The 17,021-nt window shown below is 45.2% G+C and overlaps 1 protein-coding gene across 2 annotated transcripts; it reads right to left on the bottom strand.

Annotated features, from left to right (window-relative positions):
• Positions 1-929: 929 nt before the first annotated feature.
• Positions 930-14,771, bottom strand: AKR1B10 (aldo-keto reductase family 1 member B10). Of its 2 annotated transcripts, XM_001140450.7 has the most exons (10): positions 14,361-14,771; positions 11,530-11,697; positions 10,316-10,432; positions 9,262-9,339; positions 5,576-5,698; positions 5,193-5,299; positions 4,683-4,764; positions 4,067-4,150; positions 3,328-3,410; positions 930-1,292 (listed from the first exon to the last, which is right to left on the bottom strand). In XM_001140450.7, the coding sequence occupies exons 1-10, from the start codon at positions 14,424-14,426 to the stop codon at positions 1,250-1,252; spliced, it is 951 nt and encodes a 316-aa protein (XP_001140450.4). In that variant the 5' UTR covers positions 14,427-14,771; the 3' UTR covers positions 930-1,249. The 2 variants fall into 2 exon arrangements, with proteins under 2 accessions (XP_001140450.4, XP_054511168.2); XM_054655193.2 differs by lacking the exon at positions 10,316-10,432 and having other exon boundaries at positions 14,361-14,517.
• Positions 14,772-17,021: the final 2,250 nt, after the last annotated feature.

The raw sequence follows: 17,021 nt of genomic DNA, 5'->3' as shown, positions 1-17,021 counted from the left end.
AAGCATTTGCCTCTGGAGAGGGGGTCAGTGGAATGGGGATGGGGAGAGGCACGAAGTGGTCCTCGACTATATTGGTAACCCCTAATTTCTTTAATTTTTTTTTAAAGGTTTGGAGCCAATATGGCAAAATGTTAGCATTCGCTCTTTGTTTTTTGTTTTGAGACAGAGTCTCTCTCTGTCACCCAGGCTGGTGTGCAGTGGTGCAATCTTGGCTCACTGCAACCTCCACCTCCCAGGTTCAAGCGACCCTCCCACCTCAGCCTTCGGAGTAGCTGGGACTACAGGTGCGCACCACTACACCCGGCTAGCACTTGTTAACATTATAAGGTGGGCGGCCAGATGCTCATTAGTTTATTTTCTGTACATTTCTATATAGTTGGAATATTTCATAAGAAGCAATTATTATAGGACAAACAGAAATGTTCCAGATTAATGGCAATAGTAAGTATCTTTATTGTTTTTCCACCCTACTTCCCAAGGAAATGCCACACCTCTACTTCCCAAGAAAATGCCGCACCTCTCTCAATGAACACTAGCATCTTTGTGGAGTTTGCAGGCTCTGCCATTGACTCTTTGGCACAATGGTGTTGAAGGCAAGCTGTGAGAGCAAGACAGGGAATGAGTGGAGACAGGCAAGAAGGAAAGGTGGCAGGAAAAGGCTCAGGAGAAAGAGGATGACCATCGATCGCTGTGAGCTACCCCAGAGCCTGCCTCCCTTTGAAACTTGGTTCAGTCACTTACTACCTGGGTGGCCTTGAGCAAGTTCCTCCTCCCTCCCCTCTACCTCCATTTCCTCTTCCAGCAAATGTGAATAATAAGATGTTAAGAATACCTACCCCAAAGGGATTATTCTGAGGATTCAATGACTTCACCCACAGGAAAACACTTCAAATTGTGTTGGCACATAGTACAGTCTCAATACATGTTGGTTATGATTATTATTTTTTATTATTGATCTTTACATCCTCGGTGTTGGCAGAGTTTCTGATGCTTAATAAACATTTGTTCTGATCAGATAAGTGGAAAAAATTGTCATTTGCTTATTCAGGCCATGCTTCTCTGTGATATTCTGATCCTAGTTGAACATACAGAAATAAATGTCTAAAACAGCACCTCGATTCTCGTCTACAACAGGACTAAGTTCACTGTGATCTTAAATAAGCTTGGCTAAAATGGGACATGAGTGGAGGTAGTCACACTTCAGCGAAGAAAGAGAATCCCCTGTGTAATCTCACCAGGAGATTCAACCTCAATATTCTGCATCGAAGGGATAGTCTTCCAAATGAGAGGATCTGCAGGAAAAAACAAAAAACAAAAAACAAAAACAGAGAAACTGAGTTCCATCAAAACAACAACTCTGGTTGAGAAGGTATTCTTCCCTGGTGGACTCTATCATATTTGTGCTCTCTTAGCCTCCTCCCTGCAAGAACATAAGGAGGGTGCCCACGCTTTGACCTTCCCTCAAATCGATATGAGGGCTTTGCTCGGAAGGAGGGCAGACAGTGAGCAGGGCACTGGAATAAACTCGGAATGACAACTCATAGTAAGCCTGGTGTCAGGCGAGGTGACAGACAAGTCTTGTCCCAATCCACTCTCACAACATCATGAGGTAGGAAACAACAGCAGAATTGACAGCTTGGGATTGTTCTGAGTATTAAATGAGATAATACCACTGGAAAAGGGCGCAGGACCCTGGCACATTCTAAGCTAAGGTTCAGTGGATGTTAGCTGGGATTAGTATTATCATCCTACTTTATAAGTGAAGAAACCAACTTGGAAAAACTAGGAAATTTGCCCAATGTCACACAGCTAATAAACCAGTGTTAAAGTTGGATTTGAGGCCAGGTGGATTTACTTCTGAGTCCACCAACCCATTGCCTCCATTGCTACCCATTGCCAGAAATGACGCTCATAGGAAGGTAAGCAGTTTAGTTTGGGGGTGAGTCCCATTTTATGTTCACCCTTCCTTTTTGCTCTAAGTAGCTACTACTTTGTTAAGCGCCAATAAAAGTAAGCCATTGTAAGATGAGGAAAGGCTCCTATGATACTTAGGGTGGGCAGGATAGATATGGAATATCATGACATGCAAGCAGCGCTTGAGATACTGAAACCTTTTTTTTTTTTTCTGAGACAGAGTCTCGCGCTGTCGCCCAGGATGGAGTGCAGTGGCGCAATCTCAGCTCACTGCAAGCTCTACCTCCCGGGTTCACACCATTCTCCTGCCTCAGCCTCCTAATTAGCTGGGACTACAGGTGCCCACCACCATGCCCAGCTAATTTTTGGTAGAGACGGGGTTTCACCATGTTAGCCAGGATGGTCTTGATCTCCTGACCTCTTGATCTGCCCACCTTGGCCTCCCAAAGTGCTGGGATTACAGCCGTGGGCCACCATGCCCAGCCGCAATCATTTTTAAAAGGTGAAAAATCATTTTTGGCTATAGAAACATTGAAAGAGATTCAAATCGTCATTGAATTACAGATCTGGCAGTAATAAACGCCAGACAACTCTCTTTGATACATTTAATTAGATACATTATTCAGAAAGTATTGCTTGTAAAGAGATGATTTAGAATGCCTGCCCAGCCAGAGTGAAAGCTTTTTTTCACCACTTATCTAAGATTTTAAGTAAAGTTAGCACCACCTCCTTTAAGAGGCATTTGGAGATTATTTAATCCAGCCTCACTGGTCTTCTTGCTTGAATGTTCTAAACACAATCCCACCTCAGGGACTTTGCACCTGCTGTTATCACTGCCAAGAATGCTCTTCCCCCAAATATACATATGGTATATCCCTCACAGCAAAGCCTCCCTTTACACACCCTGTATAAAGGATCAGTCCCACTACCACCCACCGCTTCCTATTCACTTTGCCCTACTTTATTTTTCTGTCTAGCATTTGTTGCTGTCTGACATCTATATTTTGAGTTGATTTATTTCTGTTGTCTCTTCTTCCCTCCCTCCCTAAGCCTATGGAGGCAGCAACTTTGTACAGTATGATAACCTAAGCACCTAGAAAATGCCTGGCACATAGATGACCATGAGATATTGATTGAATGAATGAATAAATGAATGTTCTGCCTCCTGCCTATTGACAACACACCTTCTGTTATGATTCTAGCTCTACATCCAGAAGTTCAGACAATGAGCAGCAATTAGAGATGTGTCCCTCACAGTGATTCCCAAGTACCCCAATTTTAACGTTCAAAATTGCCCCAAAATAGTATTTGAAGACACAAGTAGTCCCAGCAGCCTTCTAATCCTTCCAACTAACCGTCTATTAGTTTAGAAAAACTCCTGGCAATGCTTCTAGTTAACTCCATGCCACTTACTGCAACACGTTACAGGCCCTCCAGTTTCTGTTGAAGCTGAGTATGGTTGCCATCTCCTCATCACTCAATTTAAAGTCAAAGACCTGGAAAGGTAGGAGTTCCAATACATCATTAGTAAGGCCATTCTAGCTGTGGCTGGAGACTGCCGGCCATTCTAGCAGGGAGGGAGCTCACATTCACAGCACAAACTGGCCACAGGAGTTTTTCCCATTCTGTCCACGGGATACAAATTTTTCTCTAAATTAGGTCCTACACAAAGACCACAGTATTTGTAGTGTTCAGTGATCTGGGGGAAGGGAGACCAGGCTCACAGGCACTAACCCCCAGGTGTGCACAGGCCCTGTGCTCCATGAGGGCCCTTCCAGAGGACACTTCTGCAAGGACAGTTCATACCTCCTCTGCTGCCGGGAAGTGACCAGGGAGGCCAGGACAGTCTGTTCTTGTGTGTGGCCCAGGGCCTAGCTGCTCAGGGGCAACTGAGGGTCTTCTCAGTGGTGTGAGGCACAACTGTGCTCAGACCTGATAGGGCTTCACCAGGCACTGCCGCCAGGATGTTCTTAGCCCATGGGTCATTCATCTCAGCTCTACTGAGCCTAGCTCCCTGGGCTGGAAAATGATAGGGTGGTGGGAAGGGAGGGGGCAAAAGACAATGCAGCGATGAGGTGAGAAGCCTAGTGAGAAGGTCTGCCTGTCCCCCACTCCACTGAGGAATACCAGGGCTGACCAGCCAGAATCTTACCTGAATGTTCTCAACAATGCGTGCTGGTGTCACAGACTTGGGGATGACAATCACATTCCTCTGGATATGGAAACGGATCAGAACCTATGCGGAAAGGGGACATCAGGCTTCCACTCAGCTCCAAAGACCCCTCCTTTTATGGAAAGGAAGAATAAAACATCTCTGCAGCTCACTGTGGCTTCGGGTACAATCGCTAATAATTACTGATCCCTTCACAGCTATTAGACTTGTGCCAGACCCCCACCTCTTTCTCTCCCTTCACCTTAGAGACAACCCTGTGATCTTCCTTTTTTAGGAATAAAGAAAGTAGCTTGGGGGTCATAAGGCTGATCAGAGGTAGAGTTGGCATCTGCACGCATATCCCTAGACTCCAAAGCCATGCTTTGCCACTGGGCTGTAGGGCTTGACAGGAAGCTGTGAGACAGAAGCTATCTTTGCTTCAGTGACAGCTCTTGTGTTTCCTAGAGGTTCCAACAGACTTCAAAGGAAACAATTTAGAGGGCTTCAGCTCCTGTGTTCTTCCCCTTTAAGGAGTTTGTTGAGGACAACACAGGATATGAAACACGAGACTGGAAGAATGAGTTGTTGGATAACAAGAAAAATAAAAATATGGCACCTGGGCTGCGGTTTTTTTGTGCTTTGCAGCAATCTCCTTAATCTTGGGATCCTCCAGCAGGGAAGGGTCTTCTGGCTTGGCCCTAGGGGCAGAAAGATGCTGATGTGAACAATCACCATGGCTACCATGTACAGAAGGACACCACTCCAATGAGGACCTCAAGACTGATCATCAGAGCCTCTCCATCTGGGAGACAGGCTGGAGGACCTGGAAACTTGGGTCCTTCCCCCGGGCTCTGAAGCCTCAGCATTTTGCAAAGCCTGGTTCACCCTTGGGTGGCTGAACTGGAAATATTCCCAGAGGGTCAAGCATGTCGCCCTTGTTGTTGTTGTTGTTGTTGTTGTTTAAGTCCCATTTTTTCCCACTGTCATCCCATTTGTGTGTACCAAACATGTTACCTTACACACATTTTTCTTTCCAGTAACTTATGGACCCATACCAATATTTACCAATTATAAAATAATGTTTTTAAGATTATCAAGAGAAAGACCCACCACTTCGAAGCCTCACCAAGGTCTATCCGGAGAGCCCAGGGGGCTGTAGGCTGTAACAGTGATGCCCTTGGAGTGGCAGTACTGGATCAGTTTCTCCTGTGTGAGGTATGGGTGACACTCAACCTGCAACAGCAAACAATCCTCATCACGGGGAAAGCTGGCTCTGTTGTGAGTTGTTCACAGGGAGTTCTACACGCAAAAAAAGTCCACCAAGCAAAGGCCAAACACCTGCCCACTGAGATACTTGCTAAATCACCCGTGAGATCAGCCTCACACCTCCCCAAAGTGTCCTGATCACTGACCCCTGAGATGAGACTCAGGGCATAGGACTGAACATTCCTCCCAATGTTTAAGAAGTAATAGGGCAAGACCCTTACCCTTATACTGAACAGAATTTACCTGGTTAGTCACTGGTTTATATTTCAGTCCAGGTTTGTTCAAGAGCTTCTCGATCTGGAAGTGGCTGAAATTGGAGACCCCAAGGGCTTTCACCAGCCCCTCGTCCACCAGCTCCTCCATGGCCTATCATAGAAAGGAATACCTTATGGGCAGCTCCAGAGGGACTACAGGGACCCTGGCTTGCCTTAGTCCTCCCTGGGGCAGAAATTGCTAAAGGATCCACCGCAACAGGGTTAGCCGAAGCATTCACAGGAAATTTCAGTCCAGGGCCTGGGTGCCCGTCAGTGACTGGTTCCAGCCCTATTGCCCCTCCCCAGCCCAAGAAAAACTAGGAGTAACAGGTAAAGATTTTATGTTCTTGCCACTCTCACCTTACACGTGAAGAAACACATAAAAAATTAAACTTCTGTACACAGGGGAAATATGAAAGTTTTGTAATGCAAAAAAATAAAAAGTAAATAAAAATCAACATTTGCAAGCTTATGAGATGATTTAATTTTTAATGAATCCAAATGATAGCAGGGAGCTACTGTTGTGTGTGTGCATTGCACACCCAAACCTGGGCAAGCTGTGTTAGTCAGGAAGAGGCTGCGGCATACGGAGAAGCCTCACTTGTGGGTCCTGAGTCCCTCTCTCCCACACTAAGCATGCTTTGGTTTGCAGGAAGGTCATGCATTCAGATTACACCCTGATAGGGGCACCCGGCCATGGAGTTGTGTGGGACTGAAGCCTGACCCGTTGTTTGCATATCCAGCCATGCTTCCTGGTACAGAAACTGCATGGACACGCAAGGAAGGGAATCTTTGTATAATTTTTAGCCTATATTGGGCATTTTCCAAACTTGCCCAAAGATACCATACATGTTAGTAGCAGCCTCCAGTGCAACATGTATTTAGTAGCCATCTATTACATGTTCCAGATCCTGCCCAGAAGTTGTCAGGATGTAAATGTATACAATGTGCTCCCTTTTTCTGGGATTCTTATAGTCCAATTAAAGTGCTAGAGTTCCCTTCTATGGAGCCATCAATCGTGACACTGAGGCTGCCTCAGATAACATCACAGTGGCATAGACAGAGTCAGAAAGGGCAGAGAAGGAAGAGATTCACACAGCCCACAGTTGTCAGGGGAGTCCTTCAGGTAGAGTATAAGCTGGGCCTCAAAAAAAAAAAAAGACAGAGAGAAAAGAGGGAAAAAACATGAGCATATGACACAGGAAGGCAGGAGCAAAGCTCAGAGGCAGGGATAAGCACGACATGTTCAGGGAACACTTTATCCAGCCCTTCTCAACTTTGGCTGCAATTTGGAATCACCAGGGAGCTTTAAAAAATACTGGCTGGATGCTGTGGCTCATGACTGTAATCTCAGCACTTTGGGAGGTGACAGGAGGATTGGAACAGGGGTTTTGGGCCTAGGTTTGAGTAACCTAGGGTAAGTTTTATAACTCTTGTAGGCCTTAGCTTTCTCTTCTTAAAAAAAGTCTTGTAATACCTACTAATAATATATATGTTTCTGATATATATTATCAGAGGCTGAGACAGGAGGATTGCTTGAGGCCAGGTGTTGGAGACCAACCTGGGCAACATAGCAAGACCCTGTCTCTACAAAAAGAAATTTTTTTAATTAGCTGGATGTGGTGGCATGTGCCTTTGATTCCAGCTACTTGGGAGGATTGCTTGAGCCCAGGAGACCGAGGCTGCACTAAACTATGATCATGCCATTGTACTCCAGCCTGGGCAACAGAGAGAGACTCTCTCTAAATTAAAAAAAAAAAAATTACCAGTGCCTGGATTTCACCCCCCAGAGTTTCTTACAGATTTTCTCTGATTTGTAGCCTAGACATTGGGATTTTTAAACTCCTCAGGTGATTCTAATGCATAGCCACGTTGAGAACCACTAGGATATATGACGTTATCCAAATTGGGCAGTAGAATTTAGAAGCTGTGAAATCATTAGGTTTCCCAAAATTTCAGATGGGGCAATTAGATAATTTAAAAGTTTTTGTGCACATAGGTCAGGTTAGTTTTCCTGTATTAGAACTTGACTTCTTTATACATTTTTCCTCCTCTCTGCTTCAATGTGGTCAGCGAGGTTTCTACTGAACTGGCTGTAGGTCTACATAAACATCCAACACTTACATATTCAATCCTGCTCATTTCAAATCAGAGCCTCTGATCTTGATCACTGCTATCTTTTCATGCCTTTCAAATGTTTTATTTAGCAGTCATTCTTGTATTCATTCAAAAAACATAGCACTGCGAGAAGCAGGCTACATTGACATATTTGCCATACTTCATGGCATCATAAGAGTTAAGGCAAAAAAATCTTATCATATGTAATGCAAATAGCCAGGTGTGGTGGCTCACACCTGTAATCTGAGCACTTTGGGAGGCCAAGACAGGTGGATCCCTTGAGGTCAGGAGTTTGAGACCAGACTGGCCAACATGGTGAAACCCCATCTCTACTAAAAATACAAAAATTAGCCAGGCGTGGTGGCATGCACCTCTAGTCCCAGCTACTCAGGAGGCTGAGGCAGGAGAATGGCTTTTACTTGGTAGAGGGACGTTGCAGTGAGCCAAGATTGTGCCACTGCACTCCAGCCTGGGTGACAGAGTGAGAGTGTCTAAAACAATAAAAACAACAACAAAAAGCTGTGCTTGTGGATTAATGCTTTTGAACAAACAATACACAGAAAAAGCTACATTTCATTGAATCATGTCAATTATAAGCATTTCAGAAAGTTGAAACATAATATATTTTTGCTTGTAAAACACAATACAAACTCGCAACTACATGCACACCTACACAGACAGCTACCAAAATAACACGATTAACTCTTGGAGTCATATGCCACTGTTCATTTATAACTTATTCCTCCACTTCATTCTCTACTAGCATTTGCAAAAGGGTATAAATAATAAAAAATGACCAGAGAAAATGTTCATCCCTTCATTCATTTTGAATGTGAATGACGTGAAACAGGTCATGGTTAGATCTGAGAAGCAGAGCACTCAGGCTCCCTGATTTCTGGATGTGTCTTCACTGCCTGCCAAGCACCATGCTGATGGCTTTGGTGGTTGGACTTGTGATTCAGATGAGTCTGGGTCTAATCCCAGCTCTGCCACACACATTGTGACATGACCTGGGCAAGTCATCAAACAATCTAGGTTTCAAATGTCATTATTTATAAATGGGGATGTTAACCCTGTCTCCTAGGGTTAAATGGGCTTTATGACTAATGTTCCTGGCATGTAAACCATCTTAATCTTTATCACACACTGAAAGATATATATTGGTAGTATGTATTATACAACTTCTTTTTAAGAAGAGAAAACTGAGCCCTACATGAGTTACAAAACTGACCCTAGGTTACTCAGCTGCTATGAGCACACCCAGGCCCAAACCTCCTGTTCCAAATGCCTCGCCCTGGTTTGAGAACAGCATGTGTATTCGCCAAAGTGGGGTACATTGTATTTCCAGTCTTATTTGAAGACTATTAGCCTCGAAATATAAATAGTATCAGATGTACCCAAAAGCCAAAGGTGATGAGGAAGATATTAGAAGAGCTAGAAAATCACAGTGATGAAATTAGAAAGCATCAGGCACATGGCCTCATTCATATCAATGGGAATCTCATGGATAACTGAAGATTTCTCTCCCAGTACACTTAGAGGAAGCTGGGAACCTACCTCCCAGGCGTCCAAGAACGTTGCTTTTCCACCGATGGCATTACCTTTATCATCTTTGGGGAAAAGGTCATCCCCAGACTGTGAACACAGAATGAAAAGTTTACTGGAATCTGCATCAGGACACTTGGTTCTGTTCAACAAGGTTTCAGGATCCTGACTCTTACTAAATACCACATCTGCATACCACTTTTTCAAGTTCTGGAGTACATACTTTAAGAATGTGAGTTTAATTAAAATCTCTGTATCTACTGTAGCATACTATTTTAGAAACGACTGGATTGACTTTAAGATTTGCTGCTAGTACATTCCAGAAGTTCATTATCACCATGGACATTAACCTCATACACCTAGATCCCATATACACCCAAGGGCAAACTTTCATTTCAATATTACTGGATAAGGATTAGATATCCAAGCTGTGGTTTTCTGGAGAAGATATTGGCCAACTTCTATACTTGCAGCCTCTAGAAGAGGCGTGGAATTAGGGGTGGCAGGCCATCATCACTCCAGTTGGTCAGGAGGGGAGAGAGCTGGAAATTTGTCTCTCCCACCCCTCAGGAGCAGGTAAGAGCAGAGCCCCAGGCAACGGGTGCCTGGATCACTACTGGCTTCCTTCCAGCATCACCATACTTGGGCTTTTCTCCAAGATACCATTCCCGGGTGTACTTTGCTTAATAAGATAATTATGCCCTGGAATATAGTTATGCAAGAGTAACCCAAGAGATTTCCTGGGAGGGCAACCCTGGGGCGTGGAATCAAGACAAAGGTGATATGGCAGTTGCAACTTGTCTGGGCTACCAGAAATCATGTCTTCTCTCAGACATAACTGCAAGAAAACCCAGGCATGTGGCCACCTCAGCAGCACACATGGCCTCAACCTCCCTTCCAGGCCAGTGTGTTTCTACTCCAAGGTCTCTTCCTGACCACCTGCCATTCCCAATTATGAAGTGCAAGTCCTCCTGCCCCAGTCCACACCACCCCACATCCCTGGTGCAGCTACTATTTTCTGGCACCTGCTCAGAAACTAGAGGCTGAGAAAGACAGTGTCTTAAACCTTGAATCCCTGTGGCCAGTGAATAAGATAGACGTCCAGATAGCTCAGCTTCAGGTCCTTGAGGGTCTTCTCAAAGGCTTTCCTCACAAGGGGTCTCTCAAAGAAAGTGGGCCACAACTGCAAAGAGTGTAGCAATGAGCTATTAATACTGGGAAAAGGAAGGGCCACATTATACTCATTGTCCCTGCTTTTTGATTTGCATCCTCATCTAACCCACCACAAGCCATTTGTAACAAAGCTGATTAAGATCCACGACACAGTGTGGAACATCACCAGGGCTCAGCACCTCAATGACATGTCTTAAGTGTTAAAAGCAATTGACTTTTTCAACTCTCCTAGTACTCTATATGTGTTTCAGATCATTGAAGTAAATGTGGCCACAGATTTGAAATTTGTTTACCTGTCTCAGTCTCTTCCTCAGCTGTAGGCTCTCTGAGAGCAGGAATTGTGTGTAGCTTTTAAATGTCAAGCATTCTTAGGCCTTTCGGAGCAGATGGTCCTTTATCTGACCTATCTGATAGGTCCCTTATCAAGCCTATAAGGCCCCAAGTGATAATTTTACAAAGGCTTTATCCAGACTTGGCTGCTACACAGTGAGGTCTATTTGTCCTACCAGATGTATGCATTTTCCAGGTACCTAGAACTAGTGTTATTTTTTTTCAGCAAGTTATGTATAATATAGATCCAGTGATTCTCAGCCCTCTCACACCCAACATCCTCTTCTTTTTTATAACATTGTATACCTCACCTTTTACTAGAATGAATAAAGAAATTCATATGTGACAATAGAAAAATGCCCCTACCATTTTCTAAAATTCCCCCTGGCTGAGAGTCTCAGGGGCACAGTCACTGAGATCACAGTGCTGAAAGGGAGGCTGCAGATCAAGAACCGCCTGCACCCTTGGCCTCTGATTGCCTCTGGGCAGATGGTAGATCCCTCTGATGGGGAACAGGGAGGCCCAGGTCAGTGCAGGGTTCCATGGAACCAAGCCCACTATGGGAAAACCAACCTACAGGCAGGTGGGGCAGCCATGACATGTTCAAATATCAATAATGGCTTGGAGTATGGATAGTATTGTATCCACGGATGTTATCAAGGCAGAGATGGAAAGGGGTACATGTAGAAAAGGCTGACAGAGTTCTTGCTGCCAACCCGACCCAGATACTTCTGCCTGCCTTGAAGTGAAGGCCTCCCACCAAATGCACCATTGCACCTTGCTGACGATGAACAGGTCCTCCCGCTTCACAGCCTTCTCTTGGATCTTCTCTTGGATGGCTTCCCCGACTTCATGTTCATTCTGATAGACATAGGCACAGTCAATGTGCTGATATCCTGCATCAATGGCCACCTTCACTGCTTCTTTCACTTTGCCGAGAGGAGACTGAAAGGCAAAAGAAAAGCTCATCACATATATGTATTTTTTTAAAGAGATGGGGCCCTGCCGTGTTGCCCAGGCTGGCCTCACACTCCCAGGTTCAAGCAACCCTCCCACCTCCCGAGTAGCTGGAATTACACCACACTCAGCAACCATCATATTCTCTTATCCCCAGGCCACCTTCAACAGGCTGCCCCACAAGGCCCAGTTTCTCCAAACCAAGGCCTCACTGGGGTCTCCTTTGCCAGGGGATCTCTGGGAGGATACACAATTTACAAAACTTTTCAAAAGAAAAGAAGGAAAGTGAATTATTTCATGATTATGTCCTTATGTCCTATCCTAGCTAAAAGTCAGTTCCCTTTTCATCCAGGTTAGTCCTGAAACGTCTTCAGGTGTGTGGGGGTGCAGACGGCTCCACTACAGCTTTCTGAAGACCGAGATGAAAGCTTGACTCTAAATAACCCAGAGGGATTTTCAGACAATTTCCCCAAATGGTGATAAGGATCTGGATAATGGTCATTACACCATCAATCTGGATTCGATCACTTACTGGGTGTGTGGGTCTAAGCAGGTGATTCAATCTCTGTAAACCTTGTATGCAAAATGGAAAAAAAAATAGCACCAGCCTCATGAGGCCTTTGTGGTGATGAGATGCTGCAATGAATATTAAGCTTTTTGCACATCACCTGACACACAGTAAGGTTCAGTAGAGGCCATCATTATACAATGATCGTTTCAGAAAAAAAGGAGAAATAGAAAACCTTATAGGAATAGAGTTTGTTTTCGATTCCTGTAAAAAGAAAGAGAGAGGGAGGGGAATGACAGAGAGGGAGAGAAAGAAGGGAAGGAAAGAAAAGAAAAGAAAGAAAAAAAGAAAAGAAGGGAAATAGAATTATCACATTTTGTTCTAACCTAGCCAAGCCAATGATGGGGGCAAAAAAGCACTTAAAACTTGATCTCTCACAAAATAGTCTTTTAAACCTCTTCAATTGTGAGATAACAAACATTGAACAGTACACAAAACAGAGATGCACAGCTACCCTACCACCTGGACAAGAAACGAGCTGCTGCCAGGCACCCAGAAGCAGCCCTGTGCCCCCAACCGCTACGCTACACCCTTCTTCACCTCCACTGCTAAGTTCATAATCCTTTAGTCTATCATACCCATGTGTTGAAGACAGCTCCCTTCATAATTCTTTCATTCAATTCCAAAATTATGAAACTGTCTGGTAAACTCACCCAGGGTGAGTAGATTCCCTGGAGATCTGGAAGTGATTATTTATTCTGTTTATATAGGATTGAAGCTCTGATTTTGGGCAAATCTTGCTATTCAAGCAAGAGACGCTCTGCATGAATCAAGCTGGAAGTGATCTGTTCGTCCAGATACACCAAGAATGTATCCTGAGGATGACCCAGTGCTGTAGCAGAGGGTCCTAACCTCTAGCTTGGGACAGAAGAGAAGAAAAATCAGGGTGCACAGAAGGAAAGAGAGCCAGAGGCAGAAGTCTCAGCAGGGACATTAGCCATGAGGGACAGGAGAGAAGAGGAACTCCAAAGACTGCTTCTCATCACTAGTTAGGGTAGTGCTATCATGGATGGAAATGGCAAAGAAGGCAGAGGGAGGTGGTGATGGAACAACTTGAAACTTAGCCTAAGAGAGGCTCGGGAACCTGCCTCACTGAGTCCTGGATGTGCCTTACCACATTTTGCCAGCTGTCGTTAACACAGCCGGGTGGCACTCATGACTCCAAGCCCAGGCTCTCTGCAGCCCCAGCATGTTGCAGATTTCAGTGTGTGCAGGAACCACGTAGGGATCTTGTTAAAGTGCAGATGCCCGTTAGGTAGCCTGGGTTGGAGCCTGAGACTCTGCATTTTGTTTCTCTCTGTCTCTCTTTCTTTCTCTCTCTCTCTTTCTCTCTTTCTTGCTTTCTTGGATCTCACTCTGCTGCCCAGACTGGAGTGCAGTGGCACAATCACTGCTCACTGCAGCCTTGACCCCTCAGGCTCAACACTCAATCTCCACCTCAGCCTCCCAAGTGGCTGGGACTACATGTGCGTGCCACCGTGCCCAGAAAATTTATTTATTTTTTGTAGAAATGGATTCTTGCCATGTTGCCCAGGCTGGTCTCCAACTCCTGGGCTCAAGCAATCCTCCCGTCTGGATTTCCCAAAGTGCTGGAATTACAGGGATGAGCCACCACACCTGGCCAGTTTGCATTTCTAGCAAGTTTCCAGGTCATAGGGATGCTGCTAGCCCAAGTCTCACACCGTGATCTGCAAAGGGGTGCCAAGGACTTCGGGCTCTGCATCCTCTCCTCAACCACCCAGCCCACAACAAACCCACAGCCAAGATTCGGGGGAAACGTTGAGCCCAATTAAGTGTCCTAGAACCAGAGAGAGAAACTGCCCTGGAAAACAGTTTTAAGTCCAACAGCTGCTTGAAATTTGATACTTGCTAGAGAAGCTCTCATCACTGCTGGGAAAGCCACCCTTGGAGCTTTGCAGCCTGAATCAGCTCTGAGAAAAGAAAGCAACCTAAGTCCTGGCTCCAGGGCTGAATCTTACCTCTCCAACCCCTGCCCGACCTCCAGGCTTTCCTGGCTGAATGCAGAAAGAGAAAACACCCAAACGCCCCTCCAGAGAGGGTGTGCAAAGATTTGCATATTTACCTTCCAAGTGCCCAGGCCCACAATGGGCATCTTGGCTTTGGTACTGAGCTCCACAAACGTGGCCATGGTTGGTGCAGAAATGATTCTGAGTGAGCAGGTAGAAGTCTCACGTCCTGCTTTCTGTTGCTGTTTTTGAGACAGTCTTGCACTGTTGCCAAGGCTAGAGTGCAGTGGTGCGATCTCAGCTCACTACAACCTCTGTCTCCTGGGTTCAAGCAATTCTCCTGCCTCAGCCTCCCGAGTAGCTGGGATTACAGGCGCCCACCGTGACTCCCAGCTAATTTTTATATTGTTAGTAGAGACAGGCTGGTCTCAAACTCCTGAGCTCAGGTGATCCGCCCACCTCGGCCTTCCAAAGTGCTGGGATTATAGGCGTGAGCTACTGTGCCCGGCCACAGGCTGCTTAAGAAGGCTGCTGCTATCTACAGTGGGAGGAGTTGGAGCCTGGCCACAGTAGCTTCCCTGCCATAACCAAACAGGAAATCCATTCCAGGCTTTTGTGAGATTGAGGATTCTGTGAATGAATTATTAAACATGGCAACCTTGTGCAAAGTTCTCTCTTAGGTGACAGTATCATTGGAGTTTCTGCTTGTTCAGGATGAGTCAACAAATTCAACACAGCCAAAAGTTGGAAGGTAGGGAGGGAGACAGCAAGGAAGAAAAGAAGAGTTGGAGGAGGGAGGGAAAGAAGCCTGGCCAACATAGTGAAACCCTGTCTCTACTAAAAATACAAAAATTAGCCGGGCGTGGGGGCACGTGTCTGCAATCCCAGCTACTTGGGAGGCTGAGAAAGGAGAATCACTTGAACCTGGGAGGCGGAGGTTGCAATGAGCCTGGATCGTGCCACTGCACTCCAGCCTGGGCGACAGACAGTGAGACCCAGTCTCAAAAAAAAGAAAGAAAGAAGGGAAGGCAGGGAGGAAGAAAGGAAGGAAGGAAGGAGGGAGGGAGGGAGGGAGGAAGGAAGGAAAGAAAGAAGGAAGGAGAGAAAGAAAGCAAAGCAAAGAAGGAAGAAAAAACAGGGGCTTTCTTTCCCTGTGATGGTTTCCTCTGTGAAATGGAGTCTAGGGAGGAGAGGTGAGAAGCAGTGTTTCAATTTTAAAAGTTGGCAATTGCAGGTTCAGTGCAGAGATGGTCAAATCCCGACCTGATTGGAGTCAGCTGTAACTAGTTGGTAGTCAGCAATCTAGGGAACATGATATAGGCCTGTGCCATGCTGTGACACGCCATGACAGGCCAGGGCCACGTCACAGCATCTGTTTCAGCCTGCCGGTAGTGGGTTTTTCTGTCTTTTACATGTTCTTGTTGATGAGTTGGCTTTGGTTGAATCTTGAAATGGAATTGAATCTCTAGGCTGTGGCTTATGACAGCTCATAGAAGGCAATTGGCATGATATTTTGCACCTATGAGTGAAAAATCTTACACTTCATTGATGTTTGTTAAATTATCCACTTCAACATTAATAATAATGCATGGGCCGGGCATGGTGGCTCACACCTGTAATCCCAGCACTTTGGGAGGCCGAGGCAGGTAGATCACTTGAGCTTAGGGGTTTGAGACCAGCCTGGCCAACATGGTGAAACCCTGTCTCTGCTAAAAATCCAAAAATTAGCGAGGCATGGTGGCACGTACCTATAGTTCCCGCTGCTTGGGAGGCCTGAGAATCCCTTGAACCTGGGAGGTGGAGAATGCAGCGAGCCAAGATCGTGCCACTGCACTACAGCCTGGGCGACAGAGACAGACTCTGTCCCAAAAATAAATAAATAAATACATACATGCATTCCTCATAATCTGGTGGCCACAAAGTCTCCTGGATATGCACTTGCGGCACTTTATTTTCCCAGTGTATACTGGATGACATGCAGTGCTAGTATTGTTGAAATAGTAAATCCTTAGTGACTGTCAACCTAAATAACAGAGAGAGGGTGCCTACAAGAAAAATATTTCTCTGGGAATAGAGCACTGCAATGGGAATATGCATGCCACAGTAAACTATGTGTATATTTGGGTAAATAAAGGAAGACAAAACTTTTCAAGGAAAAAATGAGGATTATCTAATTGCTTTGAAATAATTAGCCTTGGCTCCAAAGATCAATCACGAAAGTGGTGTTAGTCTGAGGTTGGACACGCAGTTGTTCTGAGGTCCTTGCAGAGTATATTTTGTGTTCAGTTGCAATGGCCTTTGCTCAAGGTTGTGGTTTTCACCGTCTTTCATGGTACTTTTGGTTTTCAGGTGTACAACCATTAGAACCCTCTTTTCATGGTCTTCCCAGCTGTATTTGTCAGAGTCTTCTGTTTGTTTTTTAACATTAGTGACTCCATTTTGATTCTGACCATTTTCATGTGATGCACAGAATAAAGAAATGTGTATTGTTCATAATAACATTCCTTCCAGAACCACTTAGCTATGAATCAGTGAGGAGGGATATCTTTTTTAGATAATTGAGATTAAGAAGGTATATTGATTAGCTGTTTTCGTGTAACAAACAAACTGGTTATTACAGCAACCATTTATTTGCTTGTGATTTTGTGGGTTGGCAATTTGGGCAGGAATCAGCTGATAAGCCGATCTCAGAACCACGTGGTGTCTGTCAGCTGGGTTTTCTCACCTCTGTGGGCTTCACTGGGGTGGACTGGGATGTCAGGGAAGGCAGGGACCCT

The sequence above is a fragment of the Pan troglodytes genome, chromosome 6, assembly GCF_028858775.2.
Source record: "Pan troglodytes isolate AG18354 chromosome 6, NHGRI_mPanTro3-v2.0_pri, whole genome shotgun sequence".
NCBI lineage: Eukaryota > Metazoa > Chordata > Mammalia > Primates > Hominidae > Pan > Pan troglodytes.
This window is presented reverse-complemented; position numbering and strand designations above follow the sequence as displayed.